This window comes from Camelus ferus, chromosome 7 (assembly GCF_009834535.1).
Source record: "Camelus ferus isolate YT-003-E chromosome 7, BCGSAC_Cfer_1.0, whole genome shotgun sequence".
In the NCBI taxonomy this organism is placed as follows: Eukaryota; Metazoa; Chordata; class Mammalia; order Artiodactyla; family Camelidae; genus Camelus; species Camelus ferus.
The window spans coordinates 76,252,586-76,278,237 of record NC_045702.1 but is presented as its reverse complement, the minus strand read 5'-3'; the positions used below and the strand labels follow the sequence as shown (position 1 = coordinate 76,278,237).

At 39.4% G+C, this 25,652-nt stretch overlaps 1 protein-coding gene across 1 annotated transcript in view; it reads left to right on the top strand.

The window, feature by feature from the left end:
* PUS7 (pseudouridine synthase 7) overlaps window positions 1-24,859 on the top strand; it is a 47,933-nt gene extending 23,074 nt beyond the window's left edge. The window contains 10 exon segments of the mRNA XM_032484194.1: window positions 9,811-9,859; window positions 9,861-9,940; window positions 10,613-10,738; window positions 15,934-15,995; window positions 16,847-17,007; window positions 17,979-18,105; window positions 19,559-19,660; window positions 22,081-22,210; window positions 23,163-23,254; window positions 23,797-24,859. Coding sequence (XP_032340085.1) covers window positions 9,811-9,859; window positions 9,861-9,940; window positions 10,613-10,738; window positions 15,934-15,995; window positions 16,847-17,007; window positions 17,979-18,105; window positions 19,559-19,660; window positions 22,081-22,210; window positions 23,163-23,254; window positions 23,797-23,933 — 1,066 coding nt within the window. The 3' untranslated portion in view covers window positions 23,934-24,859.
* The last annotated feature ends 793 nt before the right edge of the window (window positions 24,860-25,652 follow it).

Below are 25,652 nucleotides of genomic sequence, written 5' to 3'. Positions count from 1 at the left end.
TACATTCTGAATGTGTGCAGTTTACCATATGGTAATTCTATCATTATAATCACCTATGCTTGCTGTCCCCACTTAAAATGAATACATACATGTATTTGTAATTCCCCTGTCTTTTCATAAGGAAGTTGAGGTGACATCTCCTCTTCACCCCACAGTCTCCTCCTGTCCATCTTCTTTCCCAGCCCTCTGCTGGTCCGTTTGAAATAAAGTCGGGATTGAGCTCCAGGTTGCATCCTAACGGATTCTCCAGTCCTCTTCTTCGCCGACCTCGGGGCAGCGCAGGGCGTCGTAGTAAAGGCAGAGTGAGAGCGTCTTCTCTCCGTGATGGGGCTGCGGCGTGTGCAGGTGTGGCCGTGTCTGAGGAGAGCAGGCCGAGACCCCTGGAGACGCGGGTGCCCCTTCTCCCTGGGACACGTGGGGTGGGGAGTCACTGCCGAGGGTGAAGGGGGCGGGGGTGGGGAAGGGAACTTGAGAAGAGAGTGAAGATTTGAAACAGCCTCCGCGGGCAGTGGGCTGGTCAGCAGCTCCTGAGAACAGGGGCTGACGGTGGCTTGAGGGCTCAGGCTTTCCCGTACTCCAGACGTGCGCACCGAATGTTCTTTCTGGCGTCTGAAATATCTCTGTAGTCAACTCTTACGCTGTCTGGCCGGCTCTGAATTTTTCAAGCTAAATTGAAAAATAGATTGGTTCGTTTTGTTTTCAACACAGAAGGAACTAGGTAGAAAATGAAAGTTCCACCACAGCTGTACTCCCTCAGAGACTGCCTTGTTCACTGCTTGGTATATTTTTTGTGGGGGCCTCTCTCTTTTTTTCCTTGTTAATTGAAATAATTACATAAAGTGTGTTCTTTTCTTAAAAACAGTAACTGTTGTACTTCTTTCCCTGTTAGTGCATAGCAAAAGATATTTAAATATAGGGATGTAGCTAAATTTATGAACTGTCCCATTTCTTGCTATTATAAGCAATTCCAGAATCAGATGTATTGGCTAAATCTTGGCACACATCTGTGATAACTTTGTTGAGATAAACTTAGCAGTGGAATTACTGACTTAAAGAGAATGTGAAATTCTAGGTTTTTTGTTTTTTTTTTAAATTTTAATTATTTTGGGGGGGGTGGGAGCTCATTAGGTCTGTTTTTTTATTTACTAGTTTGGTTTTTTTTTAATAGCGGTACTGGGGATTGAACCCAGAACCTAGTGCTTGCTACGCACGCACTCTACCACTTGAGCTGTACCCTCCCCCCTTTAGGTTTTTTGATAGCAGAGTTTAATTGCCCTGTAGAAAGGTGGTACCAGTTTATCACCTTTATTCTTCTTCTCCAGAATCTTCCCTGACACGTTATGATTTTTTTAAAAAATTTGCTAATTTGAGGGTCAAAAATGACATCTCTTTATTCTAAACTGCATTATGTGATGTGAAATATTTGAAGAGTGAAGATACTTATTTCTCTTCTTAGTCAGCCACCAGGTGTCATACTTGATCACAGTGTGGCTCCGTCTTCATAGACCTTTGCTGCCTTGATCATCTTCCTGTTGACTTAGTAAGAAACCATGTTAGACACCTTAATGTTGGCCTTTGGAAAGCACATAGCACTTATCTCACGGATGCAGGCTACACCCTTAGTTTGCTTAATGGCTACATGGAGCCGGGCAAATTGGCCTTTCCCGTGAGAACTGGTGGACAGGATAAACCCTCTCTGCCATGCAGCGATTTAATTATTACTGAATCGATCAGTCCTCAGGATAAGCAGCATTTCTTTTTAGCTTCATGTAACTCTCCAAAGTTGCCTTGTAGTTTTAACAGGATCTCAAGCAGGAACAGCCTCATTCAGAATGATTTGTTTCTTTTCCTGCCTCTTCCTGCCAGTCTCCTTTCTGAGTCTGAGCCAGTATTTCCCTGGCTTTGTTAATAAAGGCTTTTTGTGCAATATGCTGCTTAGGTTGGCTCCTGATGTTTAAAAGTAGGTTTTGGTATTCCCAAGTTACTCACAGAATTTGCTGTGGATTTATAACCAAAGCGTTTGATCCAGGATCATCAAAATTAAAACTGTGAACAGTGTTGTGAAGACATTGTCAGCTTCTTTCCACCACTTGTCAGGGAGTACCCACACCAGCAAGGACTGAGTGTAGCTCTTGCTTTCTGCTGTGCTAGTGGGATTCAGAAATACGGGTCTGCTGTTTATTCAAGAATAAATAGACCACAGAATATGATTCAGCCCTGAAAAGGAATGAAGTACCGATACGTACTGCAGCATGGATGAGTCTTAAAAGCTTTATGCTAGGTGAAAGCAGTTGAGACACAAAAGGTCACATATTATATGGTTATATTTGTATGAAATGTCCAATATAGGGACATCTCTGAAGATGGAAACTACGTTACTGGTTGCTAGGGACTGCAGGGAGAGGGAATGGGGTCAACAGGTATAGGGTTTCTTCTGTGAATGATGGAAATGTTCTGGAATTAGAGTAGTGACAGTAGCACAACATTGTGAATGTACTAAAAACCACTGAATTGTACACTTGATAATGGTTAAAATGATAACTTTTATATTATGTTAATTTTATCTCAACTTAAGGAAAAAAAAAAAAAAGAACAGAGCTTGATCAGGCACTTTCCTGGCTGTTGGAAGTGGTCTCCATAATCTCTCCCCACCACGGCCAAGTTACCTATCTGATTCCTTCTTTTGCCTCTTGACTCTTAAATGCTCTGTTTCTACAGCAGTAGTTGCTGACCAAAGCGAAGTTCTGTCCTCCTGTTCCTCACTCTGTTCATCCTGATCGTCTGCTTCCTGGATTCTCTGGGATACTGTTTCTGGGTTAATTTATGACCTATGCATCTTCAGTCCCCATATAGCTGAAGTCAAGGACCTGGTGCTCTTTTTCTCTTGGACCTAGTGCCTCTGAGCAGCCGGCCCACGCTGGTGTAGACCCAGTTTATGCCTTTTTGGTCCTCTGGTGGGGCCAGGAGAGAGGGTAATGGAGTATGAGCTTTGTCAACTTCTCTGGCTAGCTTCCTATATTTTATAATAATTAATGGGACAACGACAGATCTTTTTTCCTCAAGGAATTGGTCAGGCAGCTTCTACACATTCTGAACCAGGAAACAGACTGATAATGCATCAAGGAATTGATTGTCTTCAGGAAGTATGGGGAAATTTTCAGCAAAGAAACAAGAACTGTGTGAGATAAAGTGGCAAACTGGTATTATATAGGTGGATTTTAGACGATTTTATTCAAGAACAGCATATTTTTAAGTAGAGAGTAGGATAAATTCCCCTACTAATTATTCCTGTAACCTTGGGACTTGAGAGGCTATGGAGCAGGGGCACATGCCTCTGTGGGGCTGCTCCCACGATGAGCTACTTTAGGTCTAGACTCTAGGCACTTGGCAGAACAGCATCTCGTGTTGGCCGGAGATCCACATCCAGACCCTGCCGACCCCTGCACTTCCAGACAAAGCTGGAACATGGCTCCTGACAGTGAGAGCCAGCAGGAATGCACTCAAGGACCAACACTGAAAAACACTGACACAGTCCAGAGTGGTGGAGAGAGAAGTGTAGTCAAACAAAGTGAAGCACAGATGCTCTTTGTTCTGGTAGTTCTCAGCAAAGTTGTCTTTTCAGAGGAAATCTGAATTCAGAAAAAGTTCAAACCACTGTCTTATGCGCAGTGATGTTCTATGCAGCATTTTGTGTAATTTTGGAAAATTATAAATGACCCAGGTGATCCCAGCTGGAAAATCTTAAATAAAATGAATGGTTAAATAAGTAAATTCCAATTGGTGCATTATTTTTGACCCTATTAGATTATTTTTAATTAAAAAAAAATCCTCTACTAAAGTAGAGAAAGAGGAATACTAAGAAAATGAAATGTAAAAACATTTTAACGTGACAAAGTGTGAAAGTCTCAAATGAAAAGCCAGTGTCTTTTTTTTAAATGGTGAAATACTAAAGCATTTTATTAGGATCAGGAACAGAATAAATAAGGATGACTGCTCTGTTACCACTGTTTATCATTGTTCTAGGCATACTATAATACAAACAAACCAAATTAAGAACTAAACAATGTGAAAATTAGAATGAAGGTGGCCAAATTGCAGTTTTTGTTCATGGCATACGATTGTTTCTGCTTGAGGAGTTGACTGAAAGTTGTGCAAGATAAGGAAGATTATGTACAAAAATCAGTTGGCAGACGACCCACTTACAAATTATAATGGAGAAAAGCCTTTTACAGAGAAAAAGGAAAAAAAAGAACTTACCTAGAAACAAAGGGTTTGTCAAAAGTGTAAGATCTCTCTGCGGAAAACTCTGAAATGCTATTGATAGATGTAAAAGGACTTGAATAAATGAATGCTGTAATCTGTTCTTAGATAAATGTAAGTGTCTTTTAATGCATAAATGTATAAATTTATGCTGATACTAATGAAAATACGAATAGGATTTTTTTTTACACTAATCAAGCTGGTTATAATGTGGAAAAGTTAAGATACAAAACTAGTTATAAACATTTTGAAAAAAGTGACTAATAAAGGAATTAGCTTCTATATATATATATTTCATTTTAAAATATTTTTATTACAACATTCCCATGGTGATTTTTGCTATGGATTAAGTTGTATGTTTATACCATTAAAACATTTTACCACACTCCCCACCCTAACATATTTCTGGATTTGTAGTAGTCTTTAACTTACCACCTGTTTTTATTTTTTTTAACTTTTAAATTTTTAGCTGATTTACAGTGTTTTAATTCATTTATATAACTTTTTCATATTCTTTTCCATGATAGGTTATTGTAAGATATTGAATATAGTTCCCTATGTAGGACCTTGTTGTTTATCTATTTTACATGTATTAGTTTGTATCTGCTGATCCCAAATTCCCCATTTATCCTTCCCTCCCATCCCCTTTGGTAACCATAAGTTTGTTTTCTATGTCTGTGAGTCTATTTCTGTTTTGTAAATAAGTTCATGTGTATCACTTTTTTAGATTTCACATATAAGTGATATGGTATGATATTTGTCTTTCTCTTTTTGGCTTACTTCAATGTAGTACGACAATCTCCAGGTCCACCCATGTTGCTGCAAATGGCATTATTTCATTCTTTCCTATGACTGAGTAATAATTCCATTTTTTATATATATCACATCTTCTATCCAATATCTGTCGATGGACATTTAGGTTGCTTCCATGTCTCGGCTTTTGTAGGATGTTTCTATGAACATTGGGGTGATGTATCTTTTTGAATTAGAGTTTTCGTCTTTTCCAGATACATGCCCAGGAGTGGGATTGCTGGATCCTACTATATCTCTATTTTTAGTTTGCTTAAGGAACCTTCATACTGTTCTCCATAGTGGCTACACCAAACTACGTTCCCACCAACAGTGTAGGAGGGTTTCTTTTTCTCTACACCCTCTCCAGCATTTATTACTTGTGGAGTTTTGATGATGGTCATTCTCACCAGTGTGAGATAGTGGTACCTCACTGTAGTTTTGATTTGCATTGATTTGCATGCGCAGAGTTGAGCCTCTTTTCATGTGCCTGTTGGCCATCTGGGTGTCTTCTTTGGAGAAATGTTTGTATAGGTCTTCTGCCCATTTTTTGTTGGGATTGTTTGTTTTTTTGATATGTAGCTGTATGAGCTGTTTGTGTATTTTGGAAATTAAGCCCTTATCAGTCACAAATATTTTTTTCCATTCCTTAGGTTTTCTTTTCATTGTTTATGGTTTCCTTTCCTGTGCAAAAGCTTTTCAGTTTAATTAGGTCCCATTTGTTTATTTTTGTTTTTGTTTCTATTACTCTAGGAGACAGATTCCCCAAAATATTGCTGGGATTTATGTCAAAGAGTGTTCTGCCTCTGTTTTCCTCTAGGAGTCTTATAATATCCGTTCTTACATTTGGGTCTTTAATCCATTTTGAGTTGGGTTTTTTGTATAGGTAGTAGAGAGTGTTCTGGTTTCATTTTTTACACGTAGCTGTGCAGCCTCGGTGTATTTTAAAGCATGTTACAGTGATACAGCAGTTACAACAGTATGATAGTGGCACGTAAATGGGTAGAATTAGGGTGGTTACAGACCCAGATACACCCACAGACTTAGTGGGTGTTCAAAGTAGCATTTAAAAACAGCAGAGAAAAAATGTTTTGGGTCAGTGAATTTGTAGCGATAACTGAGTAGCTATCTGGAAAAAAGAACTTAAATTGACTCCTTACCTCGTTTTTTGTACGCCCTCACTGAGTGAGTAGGTGGCAGGGCTTTGCCAAATGCTAACAGAGGCAATCAGAAGGCGGCATTGGCCACAGTGTCACTACATAGATAGATAGACAGAAACAGAGACAGAGAGATAGTAGACAGATATAATAAGAATACTTATTTTTTTGTAGCCAGGTCCTTGATGTAGTATTTATGCTCCACAATCTGCTTTTTGAAAAAAAGACAAAAAGCAAAAAGATACGCATGATGCTGTTCATTTAAAATGCAGAACCAAAGCCCCTAAGCGGCAGCTGACATGGTTACTGGTTTGTGTGAAGAACTTTCTCCTTTTTTCCTTAACCTCCTCGTTGCTTAGGACAAAGAGACTCCATGATTTAAAGCAGAGGATGAGAGCCTGGCCTCCCCCGTCTCCTTTCTGAATAAGCCACCTTTGGCATCAGTAGTGGACTGGGGAGAGTAAGCAGAAACCCCCATCAGAGCCTCTCAAACTCCAGTGCCCAGAGTTCTTTTCTTTTTTTGCCACAACCAGAGTAAACTTGTAAAAGAGCCATAGTGAAGAGCAGCGTATTAGTGAGTGCGCGGGGGCCAGCGCTGCTGTAACGGAAACGCGATGAAAAGTGCGTCGCTGCGTGAGCCGACGGGCGACAGAGGGGTCTGTTCCCTTTTTACTCTAAACAACAACTGTACGAGTACTCCACTTATTTGCGGTATACGTTTTAAAAAATAATCTCTGACTAGGGATACCCTTTCTAAGGATGACTTAAATCCCAGAGCTATTAAAGAAAAGAATTGACCTGAAATTTTACTCTGCAGTTCTTTTTGTAGAAGAATGGCAACTGATGCAGGAGGAATGGTGGGTGTAGGAAAAACACTCTTTGGCAGTCAGCACAGTAATATTTGCTTCAGCCAGCAGTTGTCCGTGGGTACCTAAACTGTTGGGTGAAAGACTGTGAGGGAACAGGATAGTCATAGAATTTAAAAAATATCACCCCACAGCAGGGGAGGATACAGCTCAGTGGTAGCGTGTGTGCCTAGCATGCGTGAGGCCCTGGGTTCAGTCCCCAGTACCTCCATTAAGAAACAAACAAATAAATAAGCCTGATTACCTCCCCCCAACAAAAGAAAATCACCACACAGGTCACCAGTTAAAAACAAAGGGAGAGGAGAGAGAGGTACCCTCACAGTGGAAGAACCTAGCAAATACCATCCTAACCCAGGGACTAAATTTATCACCATCAGTGATTGACAGACTGAACCCTTGCCTTTTTCTGGGATACACTGAAAAGGCCACAACATCATGTGCTGTTCCCCCCAAAATGTCTACCTGAGTCTAATTGTGAGGAAACAAGTGATTGTCCTCGTCCTTGATTAGGTCCTGAATTTAAGGAGCTTAAAAAAAAAATCTCAATGATATTACTGGAGAATTGGGTGAGTTTATGTGCAGACCTGCACATCAGTAGCATTGAGTTCCTGTGAGGCTTCCTGAGGGGGGCCACGGTGGTTAGTAACATGGGAGACTGCTGTTCTTAGGAGACACGCTTCAGTCATTCAGTTTAAGGTGAGGCGTCCCCATGTCTGCAACTCACTCTCACGAGGTTCAGAAAAATGTGTAGATCATATGTGTGTGTGTGTGTGTAATGTGTGGGCATTTATATACCTAGGGAGAGATCTATGGTGTAAATCTGGGAAGATGTTAACAATTGGTAAATCTAGGTTAAGGTACAAGGCTGTTTGCTATAGTGTTGCCAGTTTTCTTCACCTTTGAATTCTTTTTAACATAAAGTTGGGAAATTTTCTAAAGTGTAAAATATTATAAATAAAGTAAGCTCAAAATGGGAAATAATATTTGCAAATTATGTGGTATAGTGTAGATTTCCTTAATACATGAAAACAGGAATATTCACAATCCAATGGAAAAATAGGTAACAGGACGATTGGGCTCTTCACAGTCAAGATAAAGAAATGTTTAACTTGACTCACAGTAAGAAGCATGCAAATAAAATCAAAATACAGGTTTTAAATTATAAGACTGGCAGAGCTCAAAAAGGCTTACAGTATGCTGTGTGAGGAGACACAGGGGTGAGGCAGGTGGTAGTCACTTCCGTACTAAGAGTGTGAGTGTGAATTGTATAACCTTTTTGGAGGGTAGTAAGGGTTAAAATTTTTAATCCATGCCTTCTGGTTCCAGGGGTTTATCCCAAACGTTCACCTGTGTGGGTGCACAGAGAAGTCTGTGTGAGGATATTTGTTATAGGATTGTTGTAATAGCAAAAGACTGGGAGCAGTTTAAATGTTCATCAAAGGGGACTAGTCAGATAAAGGAGTTGGTATCCCGGCAGTGCGGCAGCCACCCTGCGCAGCTGTACAAAGAGTGGGACAGCTTCAGAAGTACTGCCTGGGGGGGCGGAGGGTACAGCTCAGTGGTAGAGTGTGTGCTTGGCACGCGTGAGGTCCTGGGTTCAGTCCCCAGTCCTTCTGTTAAGGCAAGGGAGATGGCTTACTGTACGGATAAGGCACATCTCTGATACGCATTTTTCGGTGAAGAAAGCAAGATGCTGAACAATTTATAATGCAACAGAAATTTTTAGAAGGGTGGATCTGGGTGTTGGTTACATGATCATGTTCACTTTGTGAAAACCCATCAAACAGAACACTTAAGATATGTGTACTTTTCTGTGTATATAACATATATATTAAGAGCTTAGAAAGAAATTCCAAAAAGGGAGCAGACCATAGGTACGCTCAGGTATACAGAAAGCGTTTCTAGGAGGATGTACAAGAAGCTGTTAATGTTGGCTCCCAGTCGGAAAGGGTGTTGAGGGATAGAGACAGAACAGAGGCTTCTAGGTACTGTATTTCTTTTCCTACGTGTATTACTATTAAATAAGGAATTTTTCATGAAGAACTTATAATACTATTTAAATGATAGCAGCAAGGTACAGAATGTGGTAGGGTTCTGACTACATATGTGTATGTGTTTATGTATGAGTAATATATATGTAGTTGGATGAAGACTATATACATATATCTTTATCTGATGTTTGTTTAAGAAAGAAAGAAATGGGAGGAAATTGAAAGTTAAGATATTACCAGATTTTTTCAGGTGATAAATCTGAATTTTTTTTACTTTTCCTCTGTACTTTTCTGCATTTTTCCAGGTTTTCTGTAGTAAGATTATAGTATTTTTCTGATGGGCAAAAATTATAATACGATTCTTTTTTAATACTTGATCTTTGTACCTGTAGGGATTGCTTTTAGCCCCTTTCTCACTCCTCTCCCCTCAAACAAAGTAGAAAGATTCCACAGGTGTTACTGTTCTGTTATCAGTATGTATGAAACATGAGGCTCTAAGAATATAAAGATGGGCCAGTTAGTTACTTCATTCCAGGAGGAACAGGTGCCATCATGCTGGAGGGGCATTCCAGAGGGAAATGTCGCGTAGGCTCACCCCTCAGGCAACGGTGCCCTTCTTTTTCCGTTGTCGCAGTGTGTAGTCTTGTTTCAAGCAGCTGTTTTTCTGTAGTAAGTGTCCTAGACCATTTCAGCTGGGCGATATTTCACAACCCTCTTTCTGCTCCTTTTTTATTTTCCATATTTTAGAATAACTGCACAAAGACTCGCCCACTTGAACAAGTGCTTGATGAACTTTAAAGCTGGGGAATTTCAGCTATCAGAAAAACCCTCTGAAGTTGGGAGAGCTTCAGGGGAATCACTTCACTGTTGTTCTCAGGTAAAGAGCTGCGGGTGGGGATGCAGAGCACAGAGGGGCTTGCGGGCACCTCCAGCTGTTTGGGACAGTTGTCACTCCCAGTGAGCTGGCCCTGACCATCATGGCAGCGGTGGGGAGGTGGAGTGGGGCGGCCCTGCAGGGCTGGGAGAGCAAATACAGCTGTGGTGTTTGTACCAACGCACCCACTGCTCTAAAAACTCAGCTCCACCTTTGGAAAGAAGCCTTCTCCTTGAAATACTGTGTTAAAAGACAATCTGTGGTTTCACTTATATGCGGTACCTAGAATTGGCAAATTCATAGACACAGAAAGTAGAATAGAGGTTGCCTGGGTGTAAAGGGGCCAGGGCAGGGGGTGGAAATGGAGAGTTAGAGTTTGTGTAATAGGTGCAGAGTTTCAGTTTGGGGAGATGAAAAATTTCAGGAAGTTGGTAGTGGCAAGGGTTGCACAACACTGTGAATGTACTTAATGCCACTATATTGCATACTTAGAAATGGCTAAGATGGTCAATTTAATGTATGTGTTTCACCACAATGTTTAAAAAAGACAAAAGTCCTCAGGAGATAGAGAAAAAGCTGCAGGGGTCACGGCAAAGGCATGGAAGCCAAGCCTTGTCACTTAGGTTACGTTTTTGCCTATAAATCTTCTTCTCTGGGTAATTTGGGCCCCTGCAGAAACATAACAGGAACTGATGACCAAGTACAGCAAGCCATGAACTCTCTCAAGGAGATTGGATTTATTAACTATTACGGAATGCAAAGGTTTGGAACTACCGCTGTCCCCACGTATCAAGTTGGAAGGTTTGTATTTAATTTCTTAACTTTTGTCTAAAAGAGCTCTCTCATTTAAAAAAAAAAAAAAAAGGAGCAGGGTTTTTTGTTGGTGGTGTTTTTAATTATTTCTAGATTTCCTCATGTAAATCTGGGCCAAATGAACCACTGTGTCTCATCCTTTTGGGTGACCAGCTGATCCACAGCCTCCTCCTAAGTTTTGTTCTGTGTCAAGATAATACATGCACTGGGTGAAAAAAATAAATCAGAGCTCAAAAGGATGTAACCTGGAAAGTAAGTTTCTCTCTCTCCCCTGACAGCCCATCCAGGGATTCTGTTTCATTTTCTTTTTTACAGAGGAATCTTGGCTCAGTAAGTGACCTCACAGTAGCAGCTGGGTGTCTCAGACCCAGAGTGGCCTGAAGGAGATGGTGGAGTTTATGGTCTCTGTTAACAAGCGCTTCCTGGTCCTTAACCTTGCACCTGCCCTTCCCCCTCCCTTTAAAGAAAGTGGTGTAGGATGTAATTAGCAAGTAAAATTTGTTTTATGAACTCTCTGATTAGCTTTTAGATAATAGGAAGTCCCTCTAGTGTAAGCGAGGGTGGAAATCCCACCAAAAAATACTTGTGTTTATACACCTGCTTATGCTGTCCTGCCCGGCAGGGACTGTGTTGCATAAATAGTTACTCATGTGGCAGTTAGAGTTGTGGAAGTTTGAGTTGGCAGTGATCTGAGAGATTATTTAGTTCATGTTCTTCCCAGTACTTGAAACCTTCAGTTTTAGCAAAGATGGATCTCGGTTAGGGAGGCTGCCTGCACTCAGCAGTTGGTCGGCTGTAAGTCCTGTGAATGGAGGGTTTTTCTTGACTTACAGTCCACAGTCTTAGCAGCTGACTCCATAAAGCTTCATTTGTTCGTGCATTTTTAAAATCACAAAATGAAAAATATTATGTACTATTTCTTCTACCTCTTTGAGGCAGTGTTTCAAAGGTTAAAAGCTCAAGTTTCAGAGCTTTGGAGTGAAGTCAGACTTTAGTTCTGAGCCCCTCAGATTCCTCACCTGTAAAATGAAGATGGTAATCCCAGCCTCACAGGGGTGGTGAAAATGAAGTAAAATAATGTTATGCAGCACCTGTTTCTATGCCTAGCATATGGGAAGTGTTCAGTAAATAGAAAGTAATATTTTAAAATTAAAACATCCTAATCAGAGAAAAAATTGTTGCCAAGAAGATAGCTATAGTAAATAATGATCACTATTATTAGATAATAAACGATATGTATTCAACTTGCTCATGTTCAGAGGACATTGATAATGAAGATGCTGATTGTTTTATGGGAGAATAATTTGGCCTAACAGCAACCATAGGACCTTGTAAATTTTGCACTCCAAAGATAATGTAAAGTAGCTAAATGAGGATGAGATCAGATTTATTGAGGAGCAAAAATTGCATAACATGCCCTAAGTATACAGTCTGTATAAAATGCGTTCAAAATTCCTAACCAACGATTTTTACAACATAAGAATGTTTCCTAGCTTTCAAATTAGCCCACTGTTACCATCTAAAGAAAAAAAATCTGTTTATAGTTTAAAGGTGTAAGAATGACTTGTATCCAAAATATTTAAGAACTCTTGCAACTCAAACAAAACAAACAAAACAAAAAACCCCGGAAAACTCAACCTAAAAATAGTCAAAGGATCTGAATAGACATTTCTCCAAAGAACATAGACTAAAGGCCAGTAAGCACACGAGAAGTTGCTTGACATCATTAGGGAATCACTAAATCATTAGAGAAAAGCAGTTCAAAACCTCAGTGAGATACCACTTCACACCCACTACGATGGCTAAAATCAGAAAGACAGACAATAAACAAGTGTTGGTGAGGGTGTGGAGAAAATGGGACCCCCATGTGCTGCTGGTAGAAATCTAAAATGGTACAGCCATTTTGGAAAACAGTCTGGCTGTTCCCCAAAAGGTTATAGTTACCATATGACCAACCCAATTATTGCATTCCTAGATGTATACTCAAGAGAATTGAAGACTTATGTCCGCACAAAAATTTACACTGATGTTTATAGTGGATAAAATTCTGTAAACAACCCTGGTGTCTGTTAGCTGATAAATGGATAAACAGAATGTAGTATATTCATATAATGGAATATTGTTTGACAATAAAAAGGGAATGAAGGATTGATACATGCTACAACATGAATGAACCTTGAAAACATGCTGAGTGGAAGAAGCTAGTCACAAATGGCAACATACTGTGTGATTCATTATATATGAAATGTCCAGAGTAGGCAAATATGGAGAACCAGAAAGCTGATGGGGCAGGGGTAATGGAGAGTAAGTAGCTGCTGATACTTAGCATAGGGTTTCCTCTTTGGGTGATAAAAATGTTCTAAAATTGATTGTGTAATGTCACACAATTCTGTGAGTATGCTGAGTCACTGATTTGTGCACTTAAAGGGTAAATTATGTGGTATGTGAATTATACCTCAGTGAAACTATTTTTAAAAAGATAGAATAAATCCTCGTATATATGTATATGTATGTAGTCAGATGATTTTTGACAAGTGACAAGATCAGTTCAAGGTGGAAAGGGCAACTTTTCAGCAAATAGTGGGGAAAGCTGGATATCCACATGCAAAAAAACCCAGTTGGATGCTTACTTTTACACCGTATAAAAAATAAACTCATGTGTCAAACACGTAAATGTAAGTGCTACAACTATAAAATTAGAAGAAAATATAGTGGGTAAACTTCATGACATTTGATTTGTCAATGATTTTTTTGGATATAACACTAAAAGCATAGGCAGCAGAAGGAAAAATTAGATAAGATGGTCTTAATAAAAATTTTAAAATATTTAATACCTAAAGGACACTATAAACAGAATGAAAACAGAGTGGGAGAAAATATCTGCAAATCATACATCTGATAAGGGATTAATATCCAAAATATATAAAGAACTCTTAGAACTCAACAACAACAAAAAAAACCCTAATTTTAAAATGGGCAAAGAACTTGACTGTTCTCCAAAGGAGATTCAGAGATGACTAATAAGCACATGGGAAGATGTTCAGCATCACTAATCATTAGAGAAATTGAAATCAAAACCACAATGAGATACTACTTTATACCCATTAGGATGGGTATTAATAACAAACAAAATAAGTGTTAGATGTGGAGATGTAGAGAAACTGGAACCTTTGTGCATTGCAAATGAGAATGTTAAATGGAACACCACTATGGAAAATGATACAGCAATTCTCCAAAAAATTAAACATAGAATTACCCTATGATCCAGCATTTCCATTTTTAGATATATGCCCAAAAGAAGTGAAAGCAAACACTCAACAGATACTTATACGCCTGTGTTTATAAGAGCAATATTGGCAAATGGTAGAAGCAACAAAGTGTTTAACAGATGAGTTGATAAACAAAATGTGCGTAGATGCAGTGGAGTATCATTCAGCCTTAAAAGGAGGGAAATTCTGACATATGCTACAACATGAATAAACCTTAAGACTTTTATGCTGAGTGAAATAAGCCAGTCACAAGGGGACAATTACTATGTAATTTCTCTTATCTGGGGTTGCTAAAGTAGTCAAATTCGTAGACAAAGTATAATGGTGCTTGCCAGGAGCTGAGGGGACGGGAAACTGGGAGTTACTGTTTAACGTGTACAGTTAGTTGCAGAAGATGAAAAAAATTCTGAAGACAGAATTTGGTCTTCTTATGGTCATACAGTGTGAATGTACTTAGTGCCACAGAGCTGTACACTTAAAACTAGCTAAAATGATCAATTTTATGTTATATATACTTTTCTACAATTAAAAAAGATAGAAGAAGGAAAGATAGCATAAGTAGAAAGCACTTTAATGTGTAGCGGGCCGGATACGACGGCCTGTTGTAAACCCAACATATCCGTCTTTAACATGGCAGTGTTTACTGAACCTCCACGTGTAGGGTAGTATCTTAAAGGTGTTAAGAAGTTCTCTAGTTAAGAAATTTTAATATATTAGACCAGATGTTGGCAAACTTTCTGTAAAGGGCCAGGTAGTAAATAAGTATTTAGGCTTTGTGGGCCACAGAGTGCAGCAGCTGTTCAGCACTGCTGGTGCAGTGTGAAAGCTGCCACAGATGGTATATAAATTAATACCAGCTGTTTTCCAGTAAAACTATTTACAGAATCAAGTGGCCAGCCAGATAACAAAGGTTTTTGGGCACAGAAGTCTTTTTCCATGGTATATGGCAGACCAGTGCCTTGTCCTGAATTAGTGCTGTATTCTTTTTGGAAATGGGACTGAAGGCCTAGCCAGCTAAGTAATGGGTCACTCAGGAGTATATTTAAAGATTGATAGAGCACGGCTTGTTGCAGGACTTCAGTGGGGTATCTGTTAATGTCCTTCATTGCATTAGTGGATTAAAATCTATATGATCACATCAATAGATAAACAGCATTTTATATAGTTTAATACGCAGAAATATCTCATGTAAATTAACTTAAATGCAAAAAATAAAATCCTTAATTAACTGGAAAACAGAAAAATTAGTGGAAGGGATTTCTATTTTGTTATGTGGGGAAGGCCTTTCTAAGCGCGATGCCAAGACCAGAAATCTTACCAGAAAAAAATGTTTGGATATGATACACAAAATATAACCTGTGTATGGGAAAAGATAGTATCATTAAAGGAAAAATTGCATACACCTACAGATCAAACAAGTCTCGAAAACTACACTCTGAAGTGTTAACAGTGTTTATTTCTTAGAGTTTAGATAACAAGTGACCTTTCTTAGTACTGTTTAATTTTTAAGAAGCATGTATGACTTATAATCAGCAAAAGTAAAGATACATAGAGGGAAAATATTTTGAGACATTTCCAGTAAGTTCTGGTACATGAAGACTTAAGTTTGATTTCTGCAGATAATACTATGTATAACAGCTTAAAGCATGACATGGTGGTATTTTTACTATTATAGTATTTTTAAACTGTGAAATGATGTTAAATGTTGTGAGTAAACTTTACATTCTGAATTTTCTTCTGTCTCTTAAGTTCATTTGACATTTACATTTGAAATCTATATTGTTATATTTGTTTTTCTGCTTCTAAGTTTAATAAAATATATAAAGTTAATATGATCTATTGACTTCATAGATTTGGGCAGATAAAATTCATCTCAATGCAAATTTAAGTAAAATAAATGTTGTTTAATTTTAGAGCTATACTACAAAATTCCTGGGCTGAAGTCATGGATTTAATATTGAAACCCCGTTCTGGAGGTGAGAAAAAAAAATATCTTAGGGGAAAAAAAAAAACGTATGAGTAGGTATTCATGGAATTGCTTTGAATAAAAGTATAGGTGCAAGTTGAGGTCATTATTTCAGAATTTTAAAAAATTGTTTTTAAAATAAAAGATATAGTTTATATCTATTTTTATGCAAATTTTATGTATTTATTTGAGATTTGTAATTCATATGTTATTTTCAGTTCTTTGGTTCATCTAATTTATTAATTCATAAATTATTACATTCATTTTCTTTTCTCCATGCATGCAAAATTGCTGAACGTATAGGAATCCAAACAGATTTCTCTGGTAGTTAAATAGAATATAAAAACTTGACAAAAACACATTGTGGATTTTCAGTTTGAAGAGTTCATTAAAAACTCTAAAGTCATACTGTATGAAAAGGATTTAAATACTACTTTACAAATTACCAAAATAAGTATGCCCACTTTGAGTAATTATTCATTTGCAAATTAAAAAGATAAAGTCTAATTTTATCAAAAGTAAGCCATCAAATTTGACAATATGGTAGAAAAGAGCAGGAAGGACTCCCAGTGTTTTGTCTGATACTGAGTCAGCTTGATAATGAACAAGTCAGTCACTGGCTTTAAGTCCTGGGGTGGCAGCATGTTGAAAGCCACCTAGTCCTGTAAGCTTTCTGCCTTTCCCATCTTTTCACTTCCTGATGGTTATTCCTGGGCCAGGTGAGCGGAAGCCCTTCAGGGTACCTTTATTTACAAATAGCACTTTCTAATTTTGTGTTCTCTGTGAAGTGTTTCAGGTTATAGAAGTCTGTCTCCCGGACACATTGTTTGATCACAGCTTTTTTTCTCCCTCCTCTCCCAGCTGAAAAGGGGTACTTGGTCAAATGCAGGGAGGAATGGGCGAAGACCAAAGACCCAGCCGCTGCCCTTCGAAAACTGCCTGTCAAAAGGTGTGTGGAAGGGCAGCTGCTCCGAGGACTTTCAAAGTACGGAATGAAGAACATAGTCTCTGCGTTCGGCATAGTGAGTGCGACTTGTGAAGCCAGGCATAACTCAGGGCGGCTTAAGGCTGTCAGACTTCACCTGTAAATGTTTTACTGAGCTTTGAAAGAGCAGAAGGTAACCAGGGATCCTTTGAGGGTCTCTGAGAGGTGTTCCCTGAGCGATCCTCGTGCAGATTGATGGTGGCGGGGGAGGGTGCTGGGAGCAGGCAGCGGAGGGCCTGAGAAAAGCATCGGTGCGGAAAATACCATCTCCCAGGAAGTTCAGTTTAAATTAGGTATCTTGGCACCTGAGAAACTCAGTCCCCATCATAGAGTTTGTTCATGGGTCCTTCCCCAGTGTCAGAGCTGTGACCTGCCGTAGTGAGGGTCGCACAATGAGTGGCCTCAGTGACTACAGTTTAGTGTGGTTTCTTCATGGTGACTCGAGAGTGGGTGCCATCCTGGTAAGTGTGGCCTGTGCTAGTGTTCGGGTTCCCTGATCCAGACAGACTGAAGTTCACCTCTTAAATGTAAGTCTTGCTTACTCTTCTCCAGATGTCCCCAAAAAAGCAGTATTCCCGCTGCATCAAAGTAGTTGTCAGTTCAGTTATTTAGGTTTTCCCCTTCCATAGGGTTATGCGGGAGAAAGCACTGTTGGCTTTCTGACTGATGTGTAAATTCCTTGAGTTTGCAGCCTGTGTCTTAGATTTGGGGTGGGAATTCCAAGCACCTGCTTTCCTCGCACACATGTCTGCACTACAGGCATGAAGCAGAGCTGCTGTAGCTGCTGCTGATTGTGAACACCCTTTAGTCTGAGGGCTTCCGTCCCTAAAACTGATGGTTATGTATCAGTCCCTGTTTCTCTAGGCTCTTAGAAAAATGGGAGATTTAAGTTAAGAGCTTCTTAAGGGGCACCGCTGATCAGTGGGATGTCTTGGAAAGGACAGTACTTTTAATATTCAGTGTATTTTTTTTTCTCTTGCCTGTTTTCTTTTGTTGTTGTTCCCTCAGATACCAAGAAATAACCGTTTAATGTACATTCATAGCTATCAGAGCTATGTGTGGAACAACATGGTAAGCCAGAGGATAGAGGAGTACGGACTGAAGCCTGTCCCAGGGGACCTTGTTCTCAAAGGAGGTAAAAAGGCAGATACCATCCGTATTCAGCCAAACTAGGATTCAGTTATTTGACACTGTGCTTAAAGTCTAGCCTGGCTACTAATTAAGATAGAGAGCTGTCTGATAAGCTTGAAATGGAAGGACATTGTAAGCCCAGACTGACTAGTTTGGATCTGTTATCTTTCATGAAGAATATGCATCTGATTTGAAAATATGCTCCTTACTCTCTCTGGGCCTCAGGTTTCTCAACTAGAATAAGATTTGGACTAAACGTTGCCTGCAGTCGCTTTCTCCAAAGGCTAATCTTGGTCTCGCCAGTACTTCTCTATGCTTCTGGGCGTACTTTAGCCTCCCTGCTGTTTGTCAGCCAATTCTCAAGAGTTTCTTTAAGTCAACACAAGCTGGAGCTCACTTTATGTGCGGGTTGTGATGTAATAGACATTTAGTGCATACGCCATGCCTGAAATATTCATAAAATGTGCAAATCATCCCATCTGCTTTTGAGCCCTTACCGTGTGCCAGGCTTTGTGCTCAGTAAGCCCTTCACCTACATCTTCTAGTTTAAAGCTCACCGTATTCCTGTGAAGTGTTGTCTCTGTTCTTCAGATGAGGTTCAGTCACTTGCCCCATGGTTCCACAGCTGGTTAAAAAAAAGAAAAGACTGGGAGGAAGAGGGTATAGCTCAAGTGGTAGAGCACATGCTCAGCATGCACAAGGTCCTGGGTTCAATCCCCAGTACCTTCTCCAAAAATAAATAAATCTAATTACCTCCCCCTGCCAAAATTAAATAATACAATAATAAATAAATGAAATATTAAAAAAAAAAAAAAGAAAAGGCTGGGAATCAGAATCCAACCTGTCTGTTTCCCAAGTCCATGTTGTTCTGGCTTACCGACTGCCCCGCTACTGTCTGCAGACACAGCCTGCTCATCTGCAGGTGTGCCCGGTAAATCCATTAAAGATTTCAATTTGTTTGTACAGAAATTTTAATTAATTTTTACCTGGTTTAATTTTTCTTCATCCAGTATTGATCACATCTGGTGTGTTTTAATGTCCCCTGTGCCACCACATTTCACCCTCTAAATGCAGACTGGTTTTTTTCATTGCTTACTCTTTTAGCAGAGTTGCATTCATTTGTGACAGCTTTCCAAGTAGTATTTTGTAGTGTTATTTGATGAGGAAAAGGGAGCTAAAAGCAAGGATTTCTTTAAAAAAAAAAATGAGGGTGCAGTTGAGAAACAGATTATTTTTAGTTTTCTACTTTTTCTAAATCCATAATATTTATTTCTTGGGTAGAACAGAAAAGACAGAAGACATAGATTCCAAATTAATTTCTTTATGCTTCATAGACCACTGAACCTGTACCAGCTTGCATTTCTGACTGCTTAGATGTGTGTAATTTTTAAGAGTGGGCTCGTGAAACTGTTACCTATTTTCTTAATTTTTCTTAATGTATTCTTGGTGAATTCCAGCCACAGCCACCTATATTGAGGAAGAAGATGTTAATAATTACTCCATCCATGATGTGGTAATGCCCTTGCCTGGTTTTGATGTTATCTACCCCAAGCATAAAAGTAAGTTCCCTATGTGGGGAAAATAAGTAACAGAGAGTGTAACATAATTAAGCCACTGACAGCCAAGAACAGAGAGAGGGGGAAAAAAAATCAATATTTTAAGTCTAATTTTAGAACCTTGATTTCCATCAGACTTGAAAAAAAGTTTCTATTTCAAACATACATAAGCCATGTTTACTTATAAAAGTCTCCCTGAAATAGATGTGTTCAGATGGAAGACTTAAAATTAAGAAACCTGATGGTGGAGATGGTGGTGAAAGCATTGATATTATTATTGTTGCTGTTATTATTGGCACTGTTACTTAAATTTCTGAAATTCACTAATTCTTTTTTTTTCTAATTATAGTCAGTTTACCATGTGTCAATTTCTGGTGTACAGCACAATGCTTCCGTCATATATGAATATACATATATTCATTTAATAATTCTTACTAAGGATGGAAGGGTTTGGAAAGAGTCATTGAGAAAGCAGATGGATAATACTACTCTAATATTGCCTTTTTGAACCTTTTTTTTTTTTAATCATGTAAGTAATATCTGCTCATTGTGTTTTAAGAGTCAGTGGGCTCAGAAGTTTATAAAGTGAAAACTCAGAATTCCCTATTCTAACTTCCCATTCCCCAGAGGCTGTTAAAAATTGCTTCTGTACCTTCATGGATGCCACTTTGTGGGGAGAATTGCAGCCTTTATTGTTCAAGGATTCAGAAATTGGGAGGAAGAAAGGCAGCTCTGAGCATGAGACTGACTTGGTGGAACTGACCCTGGAGGTTTACTCCTCGCCAGGGCTGGTCTGTAGGAGGTGTTTTTTTGTTAAAACATCTTTATTCTCAAGAGGGCAGAAACTTATCAGCATTTTATTCCTTGAAATTATAGAATGATTAGGATTAACATCGTTCTTTGATAAGGCAAATACTTACAACAAAAGAGTTGAGTAGTAAATCGCTGCTTACTAATTTAATCTTAAATCGCTGTGTGAAGTTGATGTCACAGAGGGAAGAGGACTAGACAAGAGGAGGGAGAGTGAATCAGGGAGGTAGATGAGGGAAGGGGTGTGGCCTGCCTGTGCTGCGGAGACGGCGCAGCGAGGAACCCAGGAGATGGGTACCAGGAGTGAGAGAAGAATGCTCGGAGCCACACTGGCCCTCTTTCCAAGAAAGAAAAAGAGAACATTCTTTTTTTCTTTCTTGTACCTCTCAAGGTCAGAAACTTGGGCCAGTACCAATTAAGACATAAATTCACCACAGCCTTTGACAGCCGTTGGTGGAGACCTCGTGGCCAAGATGGGGGCTCACAGGCTGGATGGGTGATAATTCAGACACGTGGATTGGCAGCAGAGGCACACTTGGTGTCAGCGGTGCTCATTGAGGGATCCCTGTTGTCCTCAGTGTGGGTCGTGAGGGAGTCTTTCCTTGCTCCTGGTCTACCCAGCATTCTTTATGAATGAGTTGAGTAAAGAAATCTGCGTATCATATTTGCAAATAGTAAAACTCCAAAAAGTTAATATTAATTGTATGAAAAATAAGTATTTAAATAGAACTACTGAGGGCCTTTAATAGGGTTAAATGTAAATTCTCATGTTTATGCTCAAAGAACAAATGCGTAGATGGAAAAGGCCCAGTTTGGTAGTAGTCTACGTAAAACGTATCCGGTGTTAACTGTTAACGTAAGCCTGTTCCCCAAGACAGATGAGGGCTTGGTGGAGGGTAAAGAAATGTCAAAGGGGGAACAGTTGGGGGAACCATTGCTGGCCTAGAGAAGGTATGGCTTAAAGGCCCAATACTTACGAATGCATATGGAAGAGGGCAATTATTCTATGTTCCAAAGCAGTCAACAGAAGTCACAAGAAGACAGATTTCAGCTTGGCATAGGAAGAACCTTCTAATAATTGCACCCCTCACAAAGTAGTAACTCCCTGTAAATGGCAACGTGCAAGCAAAGGCTGGATGACTGTCTCTCTCTGGTGTTATAAAAAAAGATTCTACATCAGGTGCGAGGGTGAGCCAGATGGTGTTCCCAGGTCTCTTATTTTTATACATTTATTTATAACTACCTTCTCCCGGAAAGAGTGAGTCTCTGTATATGGTCTCTTCCAACTCTGAGCACATACAAGTTGCAGTTGAGTAACTTCTGATGAAGTGGCCTTTTGTAGCTGTCTTGGGGACTTTACACTCCAGGTACTGTGCCTGGCTGCAAAGATGACCCACAAGTTGGCCACACCTAACCTGGAAACAGCTAGTACTAAATTTTAATTCTAGAGAAGTCACTAAATTTTAATTCCGGAGAACAGGCTGGATCGTGAATTGAGGTGACTGATTTTGCGAAGGTGATATAACTGAATCTGTGTTACGCTCTTTGTGGTCTAGTTCAGGGTAGCTTGCTGACATGCTGCGTTCCAACCAACTTTTTGTGTTTTATATTAGTTAGTGAAGCCTACAGGGAAATGCTCACAGCAGACAACCTTGATATTGACAACATGAGACACAAAATTCGGGATTATTCCTTATCAGGAGCCTACCGGAAGATCATTATTCGTCCTCAGAATGTCAGCTGGTGAGTGACCGTCCGGAATGAAATAGAACTGAATTACTACATGAGGTTTCAAGCTTTTGCGTCACATGTGTGTTTCTCAGTGCTTAGAACCTGTCGTAAAAGCATTAACTGTTGTTACTGATACTGTTCTCATACTGTTACTTCTTGGTATTTTTCAAATTATCAAGAGATAAATGAATTCAAATATATAGTGAAAGTGGCTAAGTTTACATCTTACTCACGTTAGTAAATTATTGAAGAAATGTGCAGAGAATGAACTTTCTCCCCTATTTCTAAGAAACAGAGATTTGCTAGCTACTTTATTCAGAATTAGCTGTGAGTTGCAAACACTGATCTAGTTGTTTTAATATCCTATTTCTAGAGAGAAAAAGATCCTTATATTCAGACATTTTAAACTACTTTAATACCTAGTATTATGTAAAGCTTTATTCGAGAATTTTAAAAATTAAAGCCTGGACTAGTTGCCCACTGTCCAGAAATTCTCTCTCTTCCTTCTCTCCATCTCTTCCTCTCCCTTCCCCTCTTCCCTCCTCTTTTCCGGATGGTGGGAGGACGTTGGCAGAGTTGTAATCGATCTGGTCCACTCCGGAGAGCAGGTCCTCACGAGTAACATAAGTGTTGTTAGTGGTGTTAACCACACTGGAGAAAATATAAATGCTGTGATTGGTTGAATTGCATCTGTGCCAAGTGAAGTTTACAGCTTATCAACTATGTACAAAAGGAATTTCCATCCTGGGGAAACATTTTGTGTCTTTTACATAGGCTGGCGTCCTCTGTCCACTTGCTGTGTAGTATTTATATATAGAACTGGCCTTATTCTGTATTGACTACTCCCACCTAGAATTATTTACAGTTTAGACCTGTGTGTTTTCCTTGCTAAACAAATGGTGATACGCAACTTAGTACCTATTAGGGAAATTCTCTTTCACACTTTTCTTTATATGTTTTGAAGGGAAGTTGTTGCATATGATGATCCTAAAATTCCACTCTTCAACACGGATGTGGACAACCTGGAAGGGAAACCACCACCGGTTTTTGCTTCTGGTGAGTTTACTCAGCCATCAGTTCTGCGTCCACTTTGAAATGTTTTCTCATACAAAGACATATTAAAGAAAAAATCTGATAATCATCCCCACCCCCACCCACTCCGTGATTTCTATCTTGTGTTTTGTCAGTGATTGACTATCCTCCCCACCCCGTAGAGAGTGAACGAAGGTAAGATTCCAGGAAGAGGGTCTAAAACATGAAGTTTGCATTCTCATCGTGAAATTCTGATTGCCATTCCTTTGTCTGTTTTCACCCTGTGCTGTAATTTTATTTTGTTTTTTAATTTTTCATGCGTTTCTCTCCTGTGCTCTTCTGTCACCTGCCCTTTTTATGAAGGTTCTGGGTAGAATTACCATAGAGGTTCAGCTGGATGGTACTCTCACAGATCTCTTGCTTCTGCGTCTCATTCTCTGAGGCCGCATAGGGAGCAGCCTGAGGAAAGGAGCACAGATCTTTCATTTGTAGAGAGATTATGTGACTCGCCGCAGTCTGTCTGCAGCTGCCGTACTTTTCTGATGGTTCTCTTTCTTGCCCGGCAGAAGGCAAATACAGAGCTCTGAAGATGGAGTTTTCTCTTCCTCCTTCTACTTACGCGACCATGGCCATTCGCGAAGTGCTAAAAATGGATACCAGCATCAAGAAGCAGACCCAGCTGAATACCACCTGGCTCCGCTGAGGCCTTTGTCCCCAGATTAGAAAATGCAGACACGTGTTTGCTGGCTTCCTGTTCATTTTCCTCTTAGTACAGACCCATCTGTGGATTTTGGATCTTTGTAGTGAAAGACTTCATATTTTTTCAAGTTTTTTTAGCTTAATTCGCAGTATTTGTATATGTATACAAATCTTGAGGATCCTGATTCTAGCTCAGAGAATATAAATTGGTTAGATATATTTCAGGTGCTTGAATCAGCTTTACTGGCTTTATAATAATTTTAAAGGACTTTGATTTAAAGTAGCAGTTTTCAGTTTTGTTACATCCTTGAAGGACAACAGAAAATTTTAATACATCCATGAATGGAGTACACCACAGTGCATTTTAAGAGAAAATGCAAAGAGTGATACCCCACCAACCTATGGATAGAAATACAGTAATCATGCTTACTTAAATGATGATAAAACATCTAAAGGTTTATGAACACAAAAGTGATTGTCATTATCCAGCTCATGTACCAGGTTCAGGTAAGCGTTTATAGGCTTTTCAGTTGCAACAGCTTTTGCATTTATTATTATCATTGCCTTGCAGGACAGTTGCATCAATAGGGCTCTTTTCTTGAGGTAAACGTGCAGCTATTTTGTTACTTAAGGTCTAATTTTTACTCTAGGTGCCTTTTATGTTCAGAACTCTTTCCCCTGGCCTGGTATTTGCCCAGCAGTAAATGATAGCAGGTAAGAAAGCTTTTGAAACGTAAAGAAGGGCTCCTCCTATCAGCTGCAGTACCCTTTGTTACCCAGCGTAGGTATTGCCAGTTCTGGCCACGCATAAAACTTTTCTCTGGTGTAAGAGCATAAATCTGCCTTCCAAGGGTGTGTGACATAATTGTACCAAGTTTTATTTTCTACCATTTCTAGAACCAAATATAATAAATATTTTTTAAAACTCCGTTCTCCTGGTTATGTTAATAAAATCAAATATCTAAAACTGAATGCAAATGAGAATGTAGGCCACACTGAAGGCAAGGAACTAAGTGAACGAGGACTCCTCAGAGAAGGTGTACCGTGACCAGATGTGAGATAATGTGACGGAGTGTCGAATGGTATGACTAATTGACCGTGTTAGACTGGATTCACGGTTTTTCTTACAGTCACCCCGCTCACGTGCCTTCCGGTGTGCTTTCTGGAGTGGAAACGGAAAGGATGGAGAAAAGCGGCCCCACCAGGAACATCACGCCGTGGGAGTGTGGATGACACGTACCCTGTATCTGGCAGTGGAAACAAGGTGGAAAACTGTTTTTTAGCCCTGGTATTTTACTGACGTCCATCACCTTGCAGAAGTTTTTTAAAAAAAAATGATTAGAACTACCATGGTAAATTACCCTTTTGGCTGGCTGGTTCCTAAAGAGTGTTTTGCCCCACAAGGGCCAAATGTATTAAATGTATATTGGTCTATTTGTACTTTTTAGTCCTAGCAAGTGACTCTTCATCAGACTGATTAGTGAGAAAGTACTTATTAAGGGAACCTAGCTGCATACTACTGCAAGTGCATTGAGTACTTCTGCATTTATAAATTTACATTACAAAAAAAAAAGTGAGGCTTAACTTATAAATGTTTTCCTCATTTGGGAAATGCTTGTGGCTCTTTGAGGTGAGCTAACTTTCCTGGCTGCATTAGCTGACTACCAGTTTGTGCATGTCTTCTTAAACCCCGGTGGGAAACAATGATTCAAGGCAGATTCTT